This window comes from Onychostoma macrolepis, chromosome 08, assembly GCF_012432095.1.
Source record: "Onychostoma macrolepis isolate SWU-2019 chromosome 08, ASM1243209v1, whole genome shotgun sequence".
Lineage (NCBI taxonomy): Eukaryota > Metazoa > Chordata > Actinopteri > Cypriniformes > Cyprinidae > Onychostoma > Onychostoma macrolepis.
Window position 1 is genome coordinate 16570586 of NC_081162.1, and position 18721 is coordinate 16589306.

Consider the following 18721-nt stretch of genomic DNA (forward strand, 5'->3'; position numbering starts at 1 on the left):
GACAAAAAATGATATATTGTAACATTACCTGTGAACGCGCTCTGCAGGGTGGGGAGTTCTGATGGTACGTTCCCGGGATGGGCAGATCATCGCTGCTACCTTGCCTTCTTAAACACTGTATGTTAAATGAAGCCTTTCTCCCTGAGAAACGGACAAAAAATAATGCAAAGCAGTGAAATATACAGATTAACTTACACAGGTTAAGTACAACCCTTTATTACATACACACAATACTATAAATAATAATTACTAAATAAATATACCATAATTGATGATTTTACCAGTTGGTGTTGCAGGCAGCAGGCGTCTCCGTGCTGTCCTCCTGCCTTCACCATAACTGTTTCCATAATGATTACCGTAGACAGGGTGTCTCATAGAGTGTCCATCATACATGTCTCTATGTCCCAGGAACATTGTGCTGTCCTCTGGATAACCATGCCTAAGCACAAAAAAGATTTTGTGTATTATAATCCATAAAGTTAATCAGCTTCCAAATAAGAATTCATTTATTCAGGCACAGGTAAACTTTATGAGTACCTTTCTCTAGAGATGACGCTCTCGCTGTCCTCATCTTTTCCATAGAAGCGCTGTTCTCCAGGGTACTCACCGCCTTCCTCTCTCCGAGATAGTGGAGAGGAGAATCTGTCCCTGGAGTCCCTCCTGAGGGAGAAAAGAGGAAACATGCAGTCAGTGGGAGACTGAGAGAACAGCAGACATTTACAGAGAAGGGTAAGGGTGGTGCTGCAGACTATGCTGAATGCTTACCTTGGGTATTTGTAGTATGATGATCTATCAAAAAAAAAAAAAAAACAGTATGTAAAATAAATGACCAATAAATTACATAATTAATATGAGGTATAATATAAATAAATGCAGTGGAAACAAGTAGATTTACCTCCTAGGCAGCTGGTCAATCACACCATTCTTGTGTTGGTAATGAAGGGAGGAACGCATGCTGTCTCTTCTTCTGAAATTCTCGTGTTCCAGAGCGCCGTTCCCGGTCTGTGTTTTTGCTAAGGAGCTCCTACGTCCCAGTCCCCCGTTCAAGATGCCTTCTCCTGAGACAGGAACAGGAGCACCGCTGGGAGTAGTGGCCAAAGAGGAACGCCGGCTTTTGCTTGAGGGCTCAGCGTGACCTGCATAGCCATTTTCGTTCTAAGAGGACAGCAATATGAGAGAGAGAGAAAAAAAAAAAAACAGAATATTGTATTAAAATATATGCAATGCAACAACAAATCATTACAAATCATAGCCATTTTTTAAATTATTCATATATTTAAAAAATATATATATTTACAATTACAGTTTGAAAAAAATCACATTAAATTAGTCAGAAGTGACAGCAAAGGCATTTATAATGTTACAAAAGATTTCTATTTCAAATAAAAGCTGTTCTTTTAAACATTCTATTTGCAACATAATAATAAGAAATGTTACTTGGGCACCAAATCAGCATATTAGAATGATTTATGATGGATCATGTGACACTGAAGACTATGTAAGAATTTGCTTGTGGCTAAACCTATACCAAAACTAAAGCAAGAAGAGGCCCGATGGCCTATAATAGATAAGGCATGCGCCTCCGGAGCTGGGGATTGTGGGTTCAAGTCCCACCTGGGTCGTGAGCCTTTTGGTCATGTTGCTAACAATGCAAGTACTCACAACACTTTAAAAGTGTGATGCAAAAATAATTACTAATAATTACTCAACTTGCACTACAGGTGGTGCACTTTAAGTAAGGAAAGCAACTATTAGCAATCATGCACACTATGATTGACGTGTGAACAAATTATGCACCTAGATATATGATGAATGCTAAGGGAAGGGAATGCGATAGTTTATATACTCATTTCATGTAACCAACCAAACCACAACATCTACACCTACACCACAAAACCCTCAGCCTAAACTTCCATTCATTACCTAATATCTGCTCCTGCCTGGTACTCAAATTACCATTTGTCTCAATAGACCGAGGGCCTCATTACTCTGAATAATCATTTAATCCTTCTGTCTCTGACTATTTGGATATAATGGACTATTTTCTATTCAGCAAATTTATAAGATGAATTCAGTGTGATTCAGTTAATTGATTGAAAAATAGAGTAATTAAATTGTCCTCCAAAATAATATTGATGGTCCAAGTGATAGGCACCTTATAACGAGCATCATCCTCCTCTTGCTCCTCCTCCAGACCCTCCTCTTCCTCCTCCAGATCTTCGTTCAAGGCCAGTCTCATTTCTGGCCCCAGGTCCTGCAGAGTTCGCAGCCCCGCCTGACACAGATGCACGCGGAAAGAGACAGGTACCACAGTATATATGCAGCTCAACAAATACTTAGAATTATTGACTGAGACTATATGGCTAAGACTAAAATTAGGCCTAGTGGCCTAATGGATAAGGTATCAGCCTCTGGAGCTGGGGATTGTAGGTTCAAGTCCCACCTGGGTCATGAGAAATAGCTCCTTTGTCTAGGATGAAATGTATTGTGAAACTTTCTGACAGTTTGTGAAAAAACAACCTGCGAGAATGATGAAATGCATGCAGCATGGACACAAACCCACACATGTAACCTCAACCTACCAATGACAGCACACCCACAGAGAATGATAAAAAGAGACTGTGTAAGGTGATACTCGGCATGAAGACAGCCGAGTGGTGAAGCTCTATGGTGAAGACTTTTGTTAGTTTATTCTGCTTCAGTGGATCAATGTGGGATTTGTACGAATCCATTAGATGATTGTCAAGTCATCTGTTTTTGTGATTTAATTTAGTACAAGTGTGGGACATTTTGCATAAAATGTGTGATTTAGCCAATTCAATGCTATTATTTTGTCCAGATATATTGGAAACGACTCAACAGAAATAAAATGCAGAAGCTGGGATAGAGATCTACCTGTAGAGCTGAAGGGTTATCGTTCTCTGAATCTCCCAGACCCACTTTCTCTTTCCTTCTCCGGAACTTCCTAAAATAGTCCTGGATCAAGAATGTGGCATAGAATTTACCCACAGTCACTTCTTCCTCTGTAAAAGAACCAACATAGAATGTTGCAAATAAAACAGCACAAAAAGTTGAAAGATGTTTCTGATTTGTGTGACTGTATTTGTTTGGGTTTTGCAGCACCCAGAACTGAATTGAGGATTTTTTAAATGCCAGTTAAATATGAATTGAGGCAGAACTAAATACAAAAATATTAAATTATAATTAAATTTAAATTTACTTATTTATTTCATTTGTCAGTATAAGTTACTCATTCAAATGTTTTCACATGCACAACATATTTACATTTACAGAAACACTGGATATTAATATTCACTGTATGAAATGCCAAAAAAACCGAACATTTCATATACCTATATATATAGGTCATTATATATAATAAATACATTTTCATTTTATAGACCATGACGGAAGAACATTTCATTCAAAAGGAAGATTTACAAGACAGATACCTTATAAAGACTACCTAAACTATCTATTCTTGTGTAATTTGGTGATATGTGATCATTTTGCAATTCAGTAAATTGATATTCCTGTGATTCTGATTAAAATTCACAGTTCTGTTCAAATTCACACTTGTGAATTAAAAGGGAGCCAATTCATAAATTTTGAAATTTTGCCCAACCCTGGTGCATTGTGGTAATTTTACAGATTTAAAGGTGCTGTATGTAGGATTGACACCGAGTGTTTGAACTAGGTATTGCAGTCCAAATTCAAAATATTGGAGACGGTTATTTTCACCCGGCCCCTCCTCCTCAGCACACGCAGGTTGCCAGATTAACGACATCAACAGGAAGGAGCGCACATGACGATGAATACAATTAAATACACTGTGTTTTCCAGGAACTGGCAACCCGCGGTGCCGAAATACAATTGGGTAAACTGTCAGTGGGCGGGTTTCACAAACCATAACAAACACAGACATTCCGGGCCGGAATACACATTTTCAAAGGAGAATAACTGACTGTAGCATTGTTTTTCAGATAAACAAGCATGTTAATTTAGCATGTTTCTTAAATATCTGCAAACGTATTATGGTATTTTTATGCTTTAGTAGAGTCAAAATCCTACATACAGCACCTTTAAAGAACTATATAAATATGATCCAGAAAGAACTCACCAGCAGGGGGTGGAATAACCTCATCCAATATTTTGGGTTTTATTCTCTTCCAGATCTTCTTAATGATGATTCTCAACTCTTCGTTCTCTTGATCAGGGTTCCCTGAGAACAACACATTGCAGCCACATCAGCTTACACAGCTACCTAAGACCATGTCCTTTTACACACATATTGCCTTATTGATTCTCAAAAAGCTTAACTGCATATTATTTTTCTGCATGGTTGTATGTGGTTGAATGCAGTGAAGTTTCATTTGAAAAAGAAAAAAAATGACAATGAAAGAAGAGCTCAAGTATTTGTATGCAAAGCACACTTTCATATGAATCATCTGTAGCTCAAATATAGAGGTGAAGCAGATGAGTATGCAGAGGGTGTATGTGTTTGTGTGGACGCCCATACTGACCCTCAGTTTTAATTTTCAGAGCAGTTCTGACCAGGGCGAACAGGGTGGCGTTGAAGGTCACCGTACCATCACTGTTCAGGGGCATGTTCATGGCAACCAGCCTCTGACAAAAAAAATAGAGAGATATAGTAAGAGAGAAAGAAATGGAAGAAGAACAGACCAAATGGATTTTGTGTGAGTCTGTACCTTGCAAGCCACACGATGGGGACAGAGCTTCCCAAATCCAAGTGGTGGCTGGATTCTCCTAAGCAACGCCACTACATCCAAATGCTTTATACGACCCCTGGAAAACAAACACACATTTAATTAGACTTGAAGCATTTTTTGTTTAAATAAAAAAAGCATTAGAGAGACTGATAATCTTACTTGGCTTCAGGGTCATACTCTGACCAGATTCTTTTAAACTCATCCAGGTGATGTGGTCCAAGAATAGACCAATCACGGGTCAGATAGTCAAAATTGTCCATAATGACAGCAACAAACAGATTAATAATCTGAAAAAGCACAACAGTTGCTTTTCACTATGCAAATCACTGAAAACATTTCAGCCAACATAAGACTAGCATGCCCTGCATAATAATCACTGTACAGATATTTATTTATAGTTTCATTTGTCAGAAGAAACATTTTTATGTTAAAATGTAAAGGTTTTCTTAAAAAAAAAAAATACACAAGTTAAGAAAAAAACAAAACAAAAAATCATTAGGTTTTTTATTCTTAATAAAAGTTGGGAAATTATACAGCCACAATCTAACTGCATGACTAAAGCTATCAAGGAAATGTTATGAAGAATAGAGCAAATTTAATAAACAACAACATTTACCAGGAAGGCGCAGAGCATAAAGAAACTGATAAAGTAGATAATGGCAAAGTTGCTGCCGCACGTGAATTCTTCCCCGGGCTCATAGTCCGACTCTGGGTCACAGCGCTTTCCTGGAAGACTGGCCAACATGATCTCCTGCCACGCTTCACCCGTTGCACACCTGCACATGAAGAGCACATACATAACATTTATGCATTTGGCAGACGCTTTTATCCAAAACAACTTATATTGCATTCAAGGTATGCAGTTCCTGAGAATCAAATCCATGAACTTGATGTTGCTGTCACTCTTCTGTGAGCAACAGAAAAACACACTCTCTCACCTGAAAAGAAGCAGCACAGCCTGCGGAAAAGTCTGAAAATTGTTGTTCCTGTTGATTTGTGTGTGGTCCTGCATGGCGATCTTTCCAAATGTCTGATGAATAGAACATTAATGATTTTTTTTTACTGATCAGTTGTGTTCATAAAAACAGTCTGTTTCTTTAAAAAAATAATAGATGTAGTATAGACTAAAAATATAGCAAAACCAAAATATAAAATATAAAAAATAATGATCAAAAGATAAAAGATATATTTTTCCCAGCTTCCAGATAATATATATATATTCCCCAGCTTCCAGTTACCTGCATTCCAATTACAGCATAGATGAAGAAGATCATAGCGATCAGAAGAGCAACATACGGCAGGGCCTGAGGGACAACAAGAACGGTTAGACCACAACATTTGCTCAAAATATAAAAAATGTTTTAGTAATCGTAGTCTTCTGACCTGGAGTGATTTCACAAAAGTCCAGAGCAGGGTACGAATGCCCTCTCCTTTGCTGAGCAACTTAACCAATCGCATTACACGAAACAGACGGAAGAAAGTTATGGATACACGAGAGCTGTCCTCTGAGCTCTAAGAAGAAAATAAAGGAGAATTTTTCTTTCATAAGGGCACATACAATGCGATTCTGATTTGTACATGAAATATTAGTGAGCTAATGTCTGCATTAAACACTAATATAATCATTACTAGAATCTAATAAGACTAAAGGGATATTTGTGACAGAAAAAAATAATATTAAACAAATTACCAATGAATTTAACTTGAACCGCACAACATGCCAAAAACATGTGTGCTAGTTTAGCATATCTTATAGAACCGTATCTATTTCAATCGTGTTGGCTGCATAAGTAAAAGAGGAACTCACACTGAACTCTGTAACCACAATGTCCACCACACTTCCCACCACAATCAGAGCATCAAAGGAATTCCATGCATCAATAAAGTAATGCTGCAGAATGGAAAAAATCATTAAAAAACAACCAGATATTAAGAACAACATACTTGAAAAGTTCAAGATGAAATAAAGTTTCAGAATGAATGGTTTGAGAAGGGTTTAAATGATTTTAAAACAACATATCAGTAACTTTATCGACAGGATACTTCATAGCAAGCAAACTCATATCACATCAAGTGAAAGGACTGACCCTGAGTCTGAGAGCCATCAGTTTAATGATCATCTCCACAGTGAAAAGGCCGGTGAAAACCATATTGAGGATGTCCATCACGTAACTGAAAAGTTTTGACTGGTCATAGTGCTGTGGAAGAATCCAGAAAGAGTGTGATTCTACATTCAGAATTTAACTCAATATCAACCTCAAATCATTTGGTTTTGATCTTTCTACTTCATAGACTTAAATATGTTTAGTCTTATGTCAATTTATAGAGGCCTTCTTCAAATGTATCAGTGCAACTGTCTTCTCTCTAAAATGGTGCTACTCAATACTATTGCACTGGCCTCAAGGTTCATGTTGGATTTTTAAGTATGCTCATATAAGCTCAGATTCACAATACCAAAAATAGACTAAAATGTCTTTGTCTGTGGTTCTACATGCTGATTATACAGCTTTTGTAAGGCTTGTCAGACTCAGCTGTTTACCTGCACAGCCAGAGTAACAGTGTTGAGGAGAATCAGCACAAACATGATGTACTCAAACCCTGTGGAGTTGATTATAGACCAGAACTTGTACTGCACTGGGTTTTTGGGGATGTACAGCTTCAGTGGCTGGGCCTTTAGGGCGTATTCCACACACTGTCTCTGTAAGTAACAAAAAGAAGGAGACGTAATGTGAAAAAATGCACACTTGGGTGTTATTTAAAATGAAAAGTTAACATGAAATCTTATATAAGTATTGTTAATACACGTTTCAGTTCTTATTATGAAAGATTTATCTGTGCATGTTATTCAAAAGAGGAAATGTGTATCTTTGTAATCTTCAATCAAGATCAGGGTTGCCAGGTTTTCACAACAAAACGTGCCCAATTGCTACTCAAAACTATCCCAAAACTAATCCGTTCCGGGGGGGAAAATACATGTTTTTTTGGCAGGGTTCCCTGGTAAAATTAGCATTTCAGGGGCTAAATATCACATTATTGGTGTCGCTTCAACACGCGGACATGAAAAACAACTCACGGCAACAGTGGTAAAGTAGCCCAAATCTTGGCAACACTGAGATCTAACTTGTTCTTTCTCCTTTTTTTTTTTTTTTTTTTTTTTTTTTGCTGATTACACTTAAGCTGCAATTCAAACATGTATTTGTTTTGACTACATTCTGGTCTGAAACACCCACTTTACACCATCCAATCAAAAAATTCTTATTGAATATAAGTGTCAGTGTCACATAATCCTTCAGAAATCTTTCTAATGTGCTAATTTGATACTCAAAAAACATTTACTATTATTAATGTTGAAAACAGTTATGCTGCTTGATATTTTTGTGGAAACTATGATACATGTTTTGGATGCTTTGAGAAATGGAAAGTTCATAAGAACAGTATGTATTTGAAATAGAAATCTTTTGTAACATTATACTGTCATATTTAACCAAATTCATGCATCCTTGCTAAATAAATCAATAAATCATACTGACCCCAAACGTTTGAATGATAGCATGTCACATTACAGAGTTAAAACTGGTTGCGAACTTAAATGTAAAATATAAAACACTGAAACATGTAAAATATTCTTAAAATAGCCTTTCGACCAACCTGATTTTTGTCCAGCTCACAGTTCTTGAACTCAGCCTCTCCTTGTTCACGAAAAGTGATGATGACAAAACCCACAAAGATGTTCATCATGAAGAAGGCGATGATGATGATGTAGACGATGAAGAATATAGAGATCTCCACGCGGTAGTTGTAAATGGGGCCATGATTCTCTGCATTGGCATCAATGGCTTTGTAGAGCAGCCTGAATGAGGAAAAACAGGATGTGGAGCATATTGTGTAAACATGGTCATGGTGACCTTCAGTGACATATGGAGGAAGATGTCAGAGGAGCAGACTCACGCTGGCCAGCCCTCAAAAGTGGAGACTGTAAACAGGGCCATCATTCCCATCAGTACATTATCAAAGTTGAAGTCGCTGTTGATCCAGATCCTCTCTCTCACCATTGGATGACTCACATCTCCGTCTTTATACACCACAAATGTGCCCCTGTGTCACACAAACAAACACACACACAAACAATTTGTAGGCACAAATGGATATACACATAAACCACGAACACTCATGACACATAAGCACACATGTTGCCCAAAGGCACACGCATGTGGTTAATGTAAGAACAGAATTAAACAGGAATGACAGATACAGAAATATGACATACTTGCACTGTTCTGGAGTGTTTTTAGCTTCATCTGTGCAACGATAAAATTTACCCTACAAAATACAACAGTAATGATGCAATAAAAAGTACATTAGTACACATTAGTATACACATGCTAATGTTAAACTTGTGAGAGCACAAGATGTAGACAGACTTTGTGTGTGTGTGTGTGTGTGTGTGTGTTTAACCTTGAAAAGCTGAACACCGATGCAGGCAAACATGAACTGAAGTAGAGTTGTGACGATCATGATGTTCCCGATGGTCCTTATAGCCACAAACACACACTGTACCACATGCTACACACACAGAGAGAGAGATTAATGGAGTTTCCATAATAACAATGACAGAGAAGCACTCAATTCTGCAAATATGAATTACACTACCATTCAAAAGCATGCATTCAGTAAGACTGTTGTTTTATTTATTTATTTCAATTTAGTAAGGATGCATTAAATTGATCAAAAGTGACAGTAAAGACATATATTACAAAATACTTCTATTTCAAATACATTTTGTTCTTTTGAATTTTCTATTTATCAAATAATCCTGAAAAATGTATAATGGTTTTCACAACAATATCATGAATCAGTACAAAAGCTTCTTGAGCACCAAATCAGCAATTTAGAATGACTTCTGGAGGATCATATGACACTAAATACTAGATTAGTGGGTGCTGAGCAATTACTTTTTTTGGTAACACTTTACAATAAGGTGTCATTTATTAACATTAGTTAATGTATTAACTAACATGAACAAACAATGAACAATGCATTTATTACACTATTTATTAATCTTTGTTAATGTTAGTTAATGAAAATACAGTTGTTCATTGATAGTTCATGTTAGTTCACAGTGCATTAACTAATGTTAACAAACACAACTTGTGATTTTAATAATGCATTAGTAAATGCTAAAATTAACATGAACTAAGATTAATAAATGCTGTAGAAGTATTGTTCATTCTTAGTTCATGTTTACTAATGTTGTTAACTAATGTTAACTAATAAACCTTATTGTAAAGTGTTACCCTTTTTTTAAACTGTAATAATATTATAATAGTACTGTATTTTATACTACTACATTTCACTGTATTTTTAATCAAATAAATGCAGCCTTAGTGAACATAAGGGACTTCTTTCAAAAACATTAAAAAAAACTTGCAGAGCCCAAACTTTTGCATTTACTGAAGATTAGAGTATGTAAATATGAAGAGAAAGGAGGTTTTTCGGGCAAAGAAAAGAAAAGAAAAGAGGTAAGTTATAATTGACAGAAATATTGTCATAATTGTCTAATTGCATATATACATGCCTTTAAAACTTTTACAAAATAAAGCGCAGGCACAAACACACTAAAAGCTGTACCTTGAGTCCTTTGGCTCTGTTGATCGCTCGAAGAGGCCTCAGAACTCTGAGCACCCTTAGGATCTTCACTACAGAGATGGCACTTGAACTAAGAGAGAGAAAAAAAGCAAGAGAGGTTTGACTTTGTATATGTGGACTCAAAAAGCATAGACTGATCTTAATTTCTTCTTCAATGTCTCTTAACAGTGTGATTTATATGGTTTCATAAGCAGTCAAGTCATATATTATCCCTTTCACATCATCAGAGTGAATGCAGGTATTCCACTTTTTTCATACAATTATGCACAAAAGTAAATACTATCAATATGTAAATGAATAGTTGAAAGCATTTGGGCATCAGATTTTTATTTATTTACTGATTTTCACATTTGCATTGCATTTAAAGCGGGATATGGGAACAATCTCCATTTATCCACCAGAGGGCGATGCATACACTTACATACACTGATCCATACATCAGATATCTCACAGATTCACAGAAATTATGAACAGGGATCTTTTGATATCCATTTGAGTGTAGTTGACTTACTGTAAGAAGAAGGAGACCAGAGACACACTGACCACCAAAAGATCCAGCAAATTAAACCAGTTTCTACAGAAGGAACCCGCATGGAGGAATGCGCCATGCACTGTCATCTACAGAGAAAAAGGAAGGGAAATTTGAATAAATGTAAAGACATTTCAGTGTAGCAACATTTAAGCTGTTCACAAAAGCCTTTGATTGATTGGTACCTTCAGTAAGATCTCCACAGTAAATATAGAGGTGAAAGCATAATCAGCATAACCCAACACCTGTAGAGAGAAAAAAATCAATGTCCCTGATATGAAAAATGATGTTTCACTGGTATGATTGATGTTTGGTGACAGATTTGTTTGTGTATATATGAGTTAGACAAGTAGGACACGTTCCTGGAGCATCCATTGTTATTTAAGATGTGTACCAAACTGATATCTGAAGCCTCACTATTATGTCTTCCTAAACCTTCAGGGAAATAATAGATTGATAACCATGTTGTTCAGGCCCTTGATCCCAGGTCTGATCCCAGTTCTGACCCCAAATCTCAATTCTGATTGGTTGATCCCAATGTTGTTCCAGTACTAACAAGGATGCTGCTCCAAAAACATGTCCTACTTAAAGGTAAATCATGTTAAGCTATATGTTTATGTGTGTGTGTGTGTGTGTGTGTGTGTGTGTGTGTGTGTGTGTGTGTGTGTGTGTGTGTGTGTGTGTGTGTGTTTTTTGACGGCCAGCTGATTGAAGGATGGCATTCCCCAGCTGGCACTGAAGAGCTCCTCCAACATGCCAATCAGGACAGCTGCAGTAAATAACTATTTATGATGCTGCTTGTGTGTGAGCAGGAAACTCACATTGTTCCTGAAGGAGTGAGCTCTGATAGGATCCTCTGCAGCCAGAGAAATGCTGCTGAGAATGATGAAGACCAGGATGAGATTAGTGAAGATATGGTGGTGGATCAGGGTATGGCAGCCCACTCTTATTCTGGAGGGAGACATAAAGAGAACTCACATGTTCTTCAGATACCTCTGAGGAAATATACCATAATGAGTTTATTTAGGAAGCCAAAAGTTTTATTTTATTAATGAATAACTCCAGAACCATGTTCTGACACATTCCTGTTCTTAAGTCATTAAAATAAAATGCTAATTTTATTTAAAAAACTACATATATATTTACACAAATATATATAATCATAGTAACAAAGATTTAATCGAATAGTTCACCCAAAATTGTATTTTGTCAACATTTACTCACCCTCAAGAACCTGTATGACCTACTTTCTTCTACACAAAAGAAGATATTTTGAAGAACAGTTTTGATGACCATTGACTTCTATTGTATGGATTAAAAAAACACAGAGAAAAAAATTCTCCAAATATTTTTTTTGTATTCCAGAGAAGAAAGTAAGTCAAACAGGTTTGGAATGACACAGGTAAATTATAAAAGAATTTAATTTTGGGGGGGTAAACTATCTCTTTAAATGGTCAAACACTGTCTTGTAATAGTGTGTGAGTGGTTAAAAGTGCACACTCACGGGTTGGTCTTGCTGAGACAGAAGAATGCACTGCCCTCTGGGATTGGTAGAACTTTCTCTTTAGGAGGAGCGAAGTCAGCAACATTGAGCTGAGCTTTCCCTTCTTCCAGCAGAGAAGAACAGAAAGAAAGAGAGAGGGAGAGATAGACAGAGAGAAACTGAGTTAATGAGATCACAATCTAGCTCTATCACCACTGTGGCCTTGAGTAGCCACCACTAAACCTCAGGACACTTAGCAAGAGGGACTGTTAGTGCAATGAGTGTGTGCTGTAAGATGAGTAATTATGGTCACAAATGTCTTCTAAATCACTACAAAACTTTTCACAATAAACAAACTGTTCCAAAGCAATATGCTGTCTTAATGTTTGTGCACTTTACCTTCATCATCTCCCTCTTCAGGCTCCTCCTCTTCCTCATACTCATCATCCATGTCCACCTGTTGAAAACAAAATGAAAGACCTCAATGTGATAATTATTCAACAAAAACAAAGACAGAGGAGTTTGATTTCCATACCTTCACCTCTCCGTTCTCTCCTTCATCTTCACCTTCACCTTCACCTTCAACTTCACCTTCACCTTCACCTTCACCTTCACCTTCACCTTCACCTCTCCCTCTCCCTCTCCCTCTCCCTCTTTTTTTCTCTGTCAGGATCAACAGATCGACATGTCAGAATTTTTGGTTGTTTTTGAATATACAGACCATTGGGTGAAAATGCTTCTATTTTTCATTTTTATAAAATAAATCACTTTCAGCAAAAAGTTCAGTAAACATTTGTAAATGTTTCAGTAATATGTTAAAATGAAAAATAAACATGAATGTCAGAACGTTTTAATATTTGGTTGATCTCCCTTTTGCTTTAATGAAAGAATCTTAATTCTTATTAGTTCATATGGTGTCTATTATAGATTTTTTTTTCTTTTAAATCTTTTCTTTTTTCTTTTTCTAGGTTTAAGTGGGATTTTGAATCTCAGATTTTCAGTGTGATCTTTCGGACTCCACTGTGTAAGAATAGTAAATGTGTATGCTGTCATATTTAGAAAAAAAGAAGAGTTGAGATTTGTTAATATGATCTGGAATTATTTAAAAACACACTCATTCTTCTTATTGTCTCCATCCCCTCCAGCTAAGTTGTCGACAGCGATGGCCAAGAAGACGTTCAGCAGGATATCTTAGAGAGCAGAGGTTAAGACCCAACAAACACACAAACAGAAAGATAACAAACCACAAAAAATATCAACGACAACCCAGAAATCAGGATTTGCAGTAGGGATTGTATAAATGATTGTATGTACTTTAATCAGTGAACAATGACTCCAGTTGCTGAAATAGTGTTAAGTTGCGAACTACAGTAGTATACAACTGCATTGACGTATCTCAAACAGTAAAGCACAACACTAACAACGCAAAGCTGTGGGTTCGATGCCTGGGGAATGCATTAATCAATCAAATGTATACCTAGAATGGAGTGTTGCTTTGTTAATAAATGTAATAAATATAAATGCATAAAACTGTTGGTGTTTTGTTGATGATATCAGATACAAAATTGGTTTCAGACAGAAAAGGATACAGTTACCACAAATGAACAAAATCACAAAGTAAAGACAGACGATCATTCCAGGGAAAACTGGGCCTCCATATGCCATGATACCATCATACATTACTACATTCCAGTCTTCACCTGTTAAGATCTGTAGAGAAAAAAAAGACCTACATTAATAGCTAATAGCAAACATTGACTTTCTTAGGATTCTTAACTTTCTTAACCTTTCTTAACGAACTTAATACTTTAAAAGCATTACGATTCTTTGAAAAAGATTATTTCTATTATAATCATTTCTATTTTTCTTTATTACAGAATAATATGATTATGATAATATGAATTTCTGCTTATTAAATAACAGAATATAATGTTTTCACTGTTGTAGAGGAGTTTACCTGAAAGCAGGTTAGCAGGGCCTGAGGGAAGGAATCAAAGGTGCTTCTCTTGGTCTGCGTCTCATCAAAGTTGAACTTCCCTCCAAATAACTGCATGCCAAGCAGAGCGAAGATGATGAGGAAGAGGAAGAGCAACAGCAGCAGGGAGGCAATGGACTTCATTGAATTCAGTAGAGAGGCCACCAGATTGGACAAAGCCGTCCAATGGCTGAGAAGGACAAGTGGGGCAAGAATTAGCAGGGCGGAAAAGTGATGAGGAAAGAGAGAAACAACAGGAACGAGACAAAGGCACCAGAGGAAAGAGGGAATAAATGTTTTCTTCTAGAAAATAAGAAAATCACACATTGTTTTTAGACATGCTCTAAATTAGACAGGGTTGGAGACATTAGAAACCTAAAAAAATTAAGAGAAGATAAAACAATAATAATAATATTAATAATCTAAATAATATTCAGTTTCTTAAGAAACAATGACTTTTAAAGAGTTTAAAAATCGTTTAAGAGGCCTGAGTACCGCGTGACTTTGAAGATCCGAAGCAGGCGGACGCAGCGCAACACTGAGATGCCAAGAGGTGGCATGATCTCCATCTCCACTAGAACTGTCTCCAGAATCCCACCGCACACGACAAAACAGTCAAACCGGTTGAAAAATGCCACAAAATATGCCTGAAATCCCAGACTGTACATTTTCAACAACATCTCCACTGTGAACAGTGAGAGGAGAACCTTATTGGCAATGTCTATGAGAGAGACAGAAAAAGAAAGAGAGGCAGACCAACAGATGCAATTACAGTCCAACTTTTTTGTCAACATGTAGGTTATTGGTAACACCATGATGGACTCCTTTAAATCTTATGAAAGACACATCAGTAAGAAAATAACAGCTAATAGCGTTCTATAAATAAATGTGTGGCCGATGCTGTGGGACAGTGCACATGCCATGTCAGTAAGGTGATGTTTGGAAGCACCCACATACCTTGAACGTCAGTGAGCCAGTCTGGTTGGTTATAATGTTCGGAGGCACTGAGAGCAGTGTTGAGGAAGACTAAGATCAACACCAACCAATAGAACGTCACAGATTTCACTGCTGTACGACAATTTCTACGAACGCAACGGTTCCAGCGGCGCAGGGCACGACTAAGCAAACACACACACAAACAAAAAAATATGAATCACTGTATAGATTGTTTTTACATTCATATGAAAAATTACATTATATATAATGTAATGTAATATAATATTATATAAACAAACAGACAAACAAAATATATATTTAGAGGGCATGTATTGCAAAAAATAATTTACATAATCTATATTTTTGTCCTTTTTGCCAGAATAAAATATCTAAATATCTTTAAAACAATAGAAATGCACTTTAAAAACAAAAGTGCATAACATAAGACTAGTTTTCAGAGGGTATATCTCAAAGGGAGAGTTCACCCAAAAATGAAAATCCTGTCATCATTTACTCACCCTCAAGTTGATTCATTCTTGTATAAGTTTAAAAAAAAGTTGATGCTCCCCATTGACTTACTATGGAAGTCAATGGGGACCATCAACTTTTTGATTAACCATATTCTCCAAAATGTCTTCTTTTGAGTTTAACAGGAAAAGAAACTCATACAATTTTGGAATAACTTAATAAGGTAAGTAAATGATGACAAAATTTTAATTTTTGGGTGAACTATCCCTTTAAGTTTATTAAAGGAATAGTTCACCCAAAAATTAAAATTTGCTGAAATGTTACTCACCTTCAGGCCATCCAAGATGTAGATTTTGTTTCTTTATCAGAACAGATTCTGAGAAGGTTAATGTAATGTCACAAGCTCACCAATGGATATACTGTATCTTATATATATATATATATATGTTTGAACTCTCATTCCGACGGCACCCATTCACTGCAGAGAATTCTCACTTGGTGAGCAAGTGATGCAATGCTAAATTTCTCCAAATCTGTTCTGATGAAGAAATAAACTTATCTACATCTCGGATGGCCTGAGGGTAAGTAACTTATTAGCAAAATTTTCATTTTTAGGTAAACTAATCTTTTAAGTTGAACATTTTTGCATTGTTTTGAGCATGAACTTCTAAGCATAAACTAAATGTAGCTAGATTTATGCATTAAACAAGAAAAAACACAGTGTATTTTCTAAAGTAAAGTTTATATATCCAGTAGACGAACCCTGAACTGCTAGTTTTTCCTCACAATGACTCACCAGCACGGGATCTTCATAATGCGAGCGCTGAAGTCAAAGGACAGTGAACAAAACAAAACAAAACAAAACAAAACGACAATGAGCTCAAAGACAAGCACAACACAGAGCAATTGGCAAAATGTGCACTCTGATGCATTGCACTTAACAAAGATTCAGTTCAGATACTGAAACAAAGACAGCCAAAGAAACCCAGAGTAATGAACTGACTTGCAAGAGCACAAAGAATACAAAGAAAAGAGAACATAATGAGCCGCAACTGAGAAATTAAGGGATGACACTCCATTATGGCTGATAACAACTTCCATTAGTAAGCCGGCAGGACAACGCAATGACAAATGTTGTGTGTTATGCTGTTTCTAATTATAGTGGGTATGTATGTGTGCGTATATTATTACCAGCAAGCAGCACAACAATCTGTGTGCTCCTCATCTATGTTTTCAGTGTTCTCAGAGGCCGTTTCACTGGCTGGAAGACTTGCTATAGCATGTGAAAAACAGGAAGAGAGTGAAAGATACACAGAAAAGGATAAGTATATGAGAGACAAAGAGAAAGAATAATGTCGGCCACACATTGACACAGTTTTGGAGAAAAGCAATCTCTCTGAAATAGGGTCAAAGCACTTAATATGGGTCCAACCGAGAGATGTGATTTCTAGCCCCAGATGTAAATTACACAATTAGACCAGACAAAGTTGAGGGGGGCTATATATAGAACAGCGGGGGAGTGAAGGGGTCATGCGTCTCGTTCTGATTGGCCGTACCGTGGGTTTCGTTTGAGTGGCTGAACCAGCCGAATTTCCCCCTCTTCTTATCAGCTAGGTCACGCAAGGTCACACCTGAGGGGAGATTGAAAGATCCAGAGAGAGAAAAAGAGTGAGAGACATGGAATAGAACAAAATGAGAAATGGAACAGATGGAAAAGCAGTTTAGGGGGAGAAAAATGGCTACGGTTTTGCCTGAAGATGTTTGTAGATGTCTTATATCTTATATCATCTTATATCACACAAAAGTGTGGTGGGTGGGGAAATCTTTACTTCAAACATCGGTAGCGAGGTATATTGGGTACTCAGTTAAAGGTAAAATGTGTCATTTCTGCCACTACAAACTGAGATGTAAAAATAATGATTCATCTTTTGGGTTCCAGAGCAGAATTATTGTGGTGTTATTTATATAATAGTATAGTATTTATAATTATTTTAAATAGATTTTATTTTACATCATTTGAGTTTTCATTTTAATTTTACTTTAAGTTTCATTTTATGCTTTTGTCATTTTTAATAGTTATTTTTTCATTTAATATTTATATTTATTTTAAATTATTTCTATTAACAAAATATATTTTACAGATAATATTTTAATTACGTCCTTTGGTCTTAGTCTTTATAATATGATGCTTAATACTTTTCTTATATGATGTGAATGAGTCTTTATACATTAAATTATATATAGCTGCCATTACATTCTAGGTAGGTGGCCCTCAAGAAGGTATATTTGGGGCTCTTGGGATCAAAAACCCTGTTTTACTTAAATGTCTCTGTATGGTAAACTCGTATAGGAGAAACAGGTGATCAAAAATGAACAAGTGATATCGAGGACAAAGGGGTATAGGTGGTTAAAGAGAGAAGGAGATCTCACGTCTGTTCCCATCCTCATCAAACTCATCAATGTCCTCAGCCTGAGTGATCCAGTCCATATATCCACACAGATCCTCCTCCATCTGCTGTTTCTCACGAAGCTTCTGGAAATCTCCACGAGCTTTTGCCTTCTCTCTCTCCTTAGAGAATTCTCTACACACAAGTATGGCCTGTTAGACAAGCAAAACAAATGCACACACGCACAATACACACTGTGGACTTTCACACTCTGTTTAACAGAGAGGTAAGCAGCACAAGGCAGAATCTTTGGGGAATTCTGTTGTCTGCAGGAAATCAAACTCTGCAAATCTGCTACTCTCAGCATCTGGGGATTGTTTTATTCAGGTGAGTAAAAACATCTGATATCTGCTCATCTACTGCTGTCCTCTGTTAAACGATCACAGACATGCAAACAAGTTACAACGCACAGTTCATGATGTCATGAAATGCAGAAGTCTTAGCTCATAAATATTATGGACTAGCTGTTTTAATACATAAATTGTCGCATGTGTTGTATCTATCTTG

At 36.6% G+C, this 18721-nt stretch overlaps 1 protein-coding gene and 1 long non-coding RNA gene across 2 annotated transcripts in view; one reads left to right on the forward strand and one right to left on the reverse strand.

The window, feature by feature from the left end:
- cacna1fb (calcium channel, voltage-dependent, L type, alpha 1F subunit) overlaps positions 1-18721 on the reverse strand; it is a 43164-nt gene that overhangs the window by 6706 nt on the left and 17737 nt on the right. The window contains exons 9-46 of the mRNA XM_058785803.1: positions 18198-18349; positions 17324-17398; positions 16959-17040; positions 16564-16590; positions 15321-15481; positions 14859-15084; positions 14346-14553; positions 13978-14098; positions 13501-13578; positions 12924-12979; positions 12788-12845; positions 12410-12512; positions 11727-11856; positions 11091-11150; positions 10888-10994; positions 10359-10446; positions 9186-9293; positions 8998-9050; positions 8679-8825; positions 8379-8580; positions 7270-7428; positions 6818-6928; positions 6538-6621; positions 6114-6242; positions 5969-6034; positions 5669-5760; positions 5347-5506; positions 4890-5017; positions 4710-4806; positions 4524-4626; positions 4121-4222; positions 2896-3023; positions 2156-2275; positions 896-1155; positions 766-789; positions 538-660; positions 282-439; positions 29-141 (exon numbers count right to left, since the gene is read on the reverse strand). Coding sequence (XP_058641786.1) covers positions 29-141; positions 282-439; positions 538-660; positions 766-789; positions 896-1155; positions 2156-2275; positions 2896-3023; positions 4121-4222; positions 4524-4626; positions 4710-4806; positions 4890-5017; positions 5347-5506; positions 5669-5760; positions 5969-6034; positions 6114-6242; positions 6538-6621; positions 6818-6928; positions 7270-7428; positions 8379-8580; positions 8679-8825; positions 8998-9050; positions 9186-9293; positions 10359-10446; positions 10888-10994; positions 11091-11150; positions 11727-11856; positions 12410-12512; positions 12788-12845; positions 12924-12979; positions 13501-13578; positions 13978-14098; positions 14346-14553; positions 14859-15084; positions 15321-15481; positions 16564-16590; positions 16959-17040; positions 17324-17398; positions 18198-18349 — 4399 coding nt within the window. The remainder of the gene's footprint in view (positions 1-28; positions 142-281; positions 440-537; positions 661-765; positions 790-895; positions 1156-2155; positions 2276-2895; positions 3024-4120; positions 4223-4523; positions 4627-4709; positions 4807-4889; positions 5018-5346; positions 5507-5668; positions 5761-5968; positions 6035-6113; positions 6243-6537; positions 6622-6817; positions 6929-7269; positions 7429-8378; positions 8581-8678; positions 8826-8997; positions 9051-9185; positions 9294-10358; positions 10447-10887; positions 10995-11090; positions 11151-11726; positions 11857-12409; positions 12513-12787; positions 12846-12923; positions 12980-13500; positions 13579-13977; positions 14099-14345; positions 14554-14858; positions 15085-15320; positions 15482-16563; positions 16591-16958; positions 17041-17323; positions 17399-18197; positions 18350-18721) is intronic.
- Positions 636-3015, forward strand: LOC131546304 (uncharacterized). Its single transcript, XR_009272642.1, has 3 exons — positions 636-729; positions 2195-2304; positions 2840-3015. It is a non-coding gene; the product is annotated as an uncharacterized LOC131546304 (long non-coding RNA).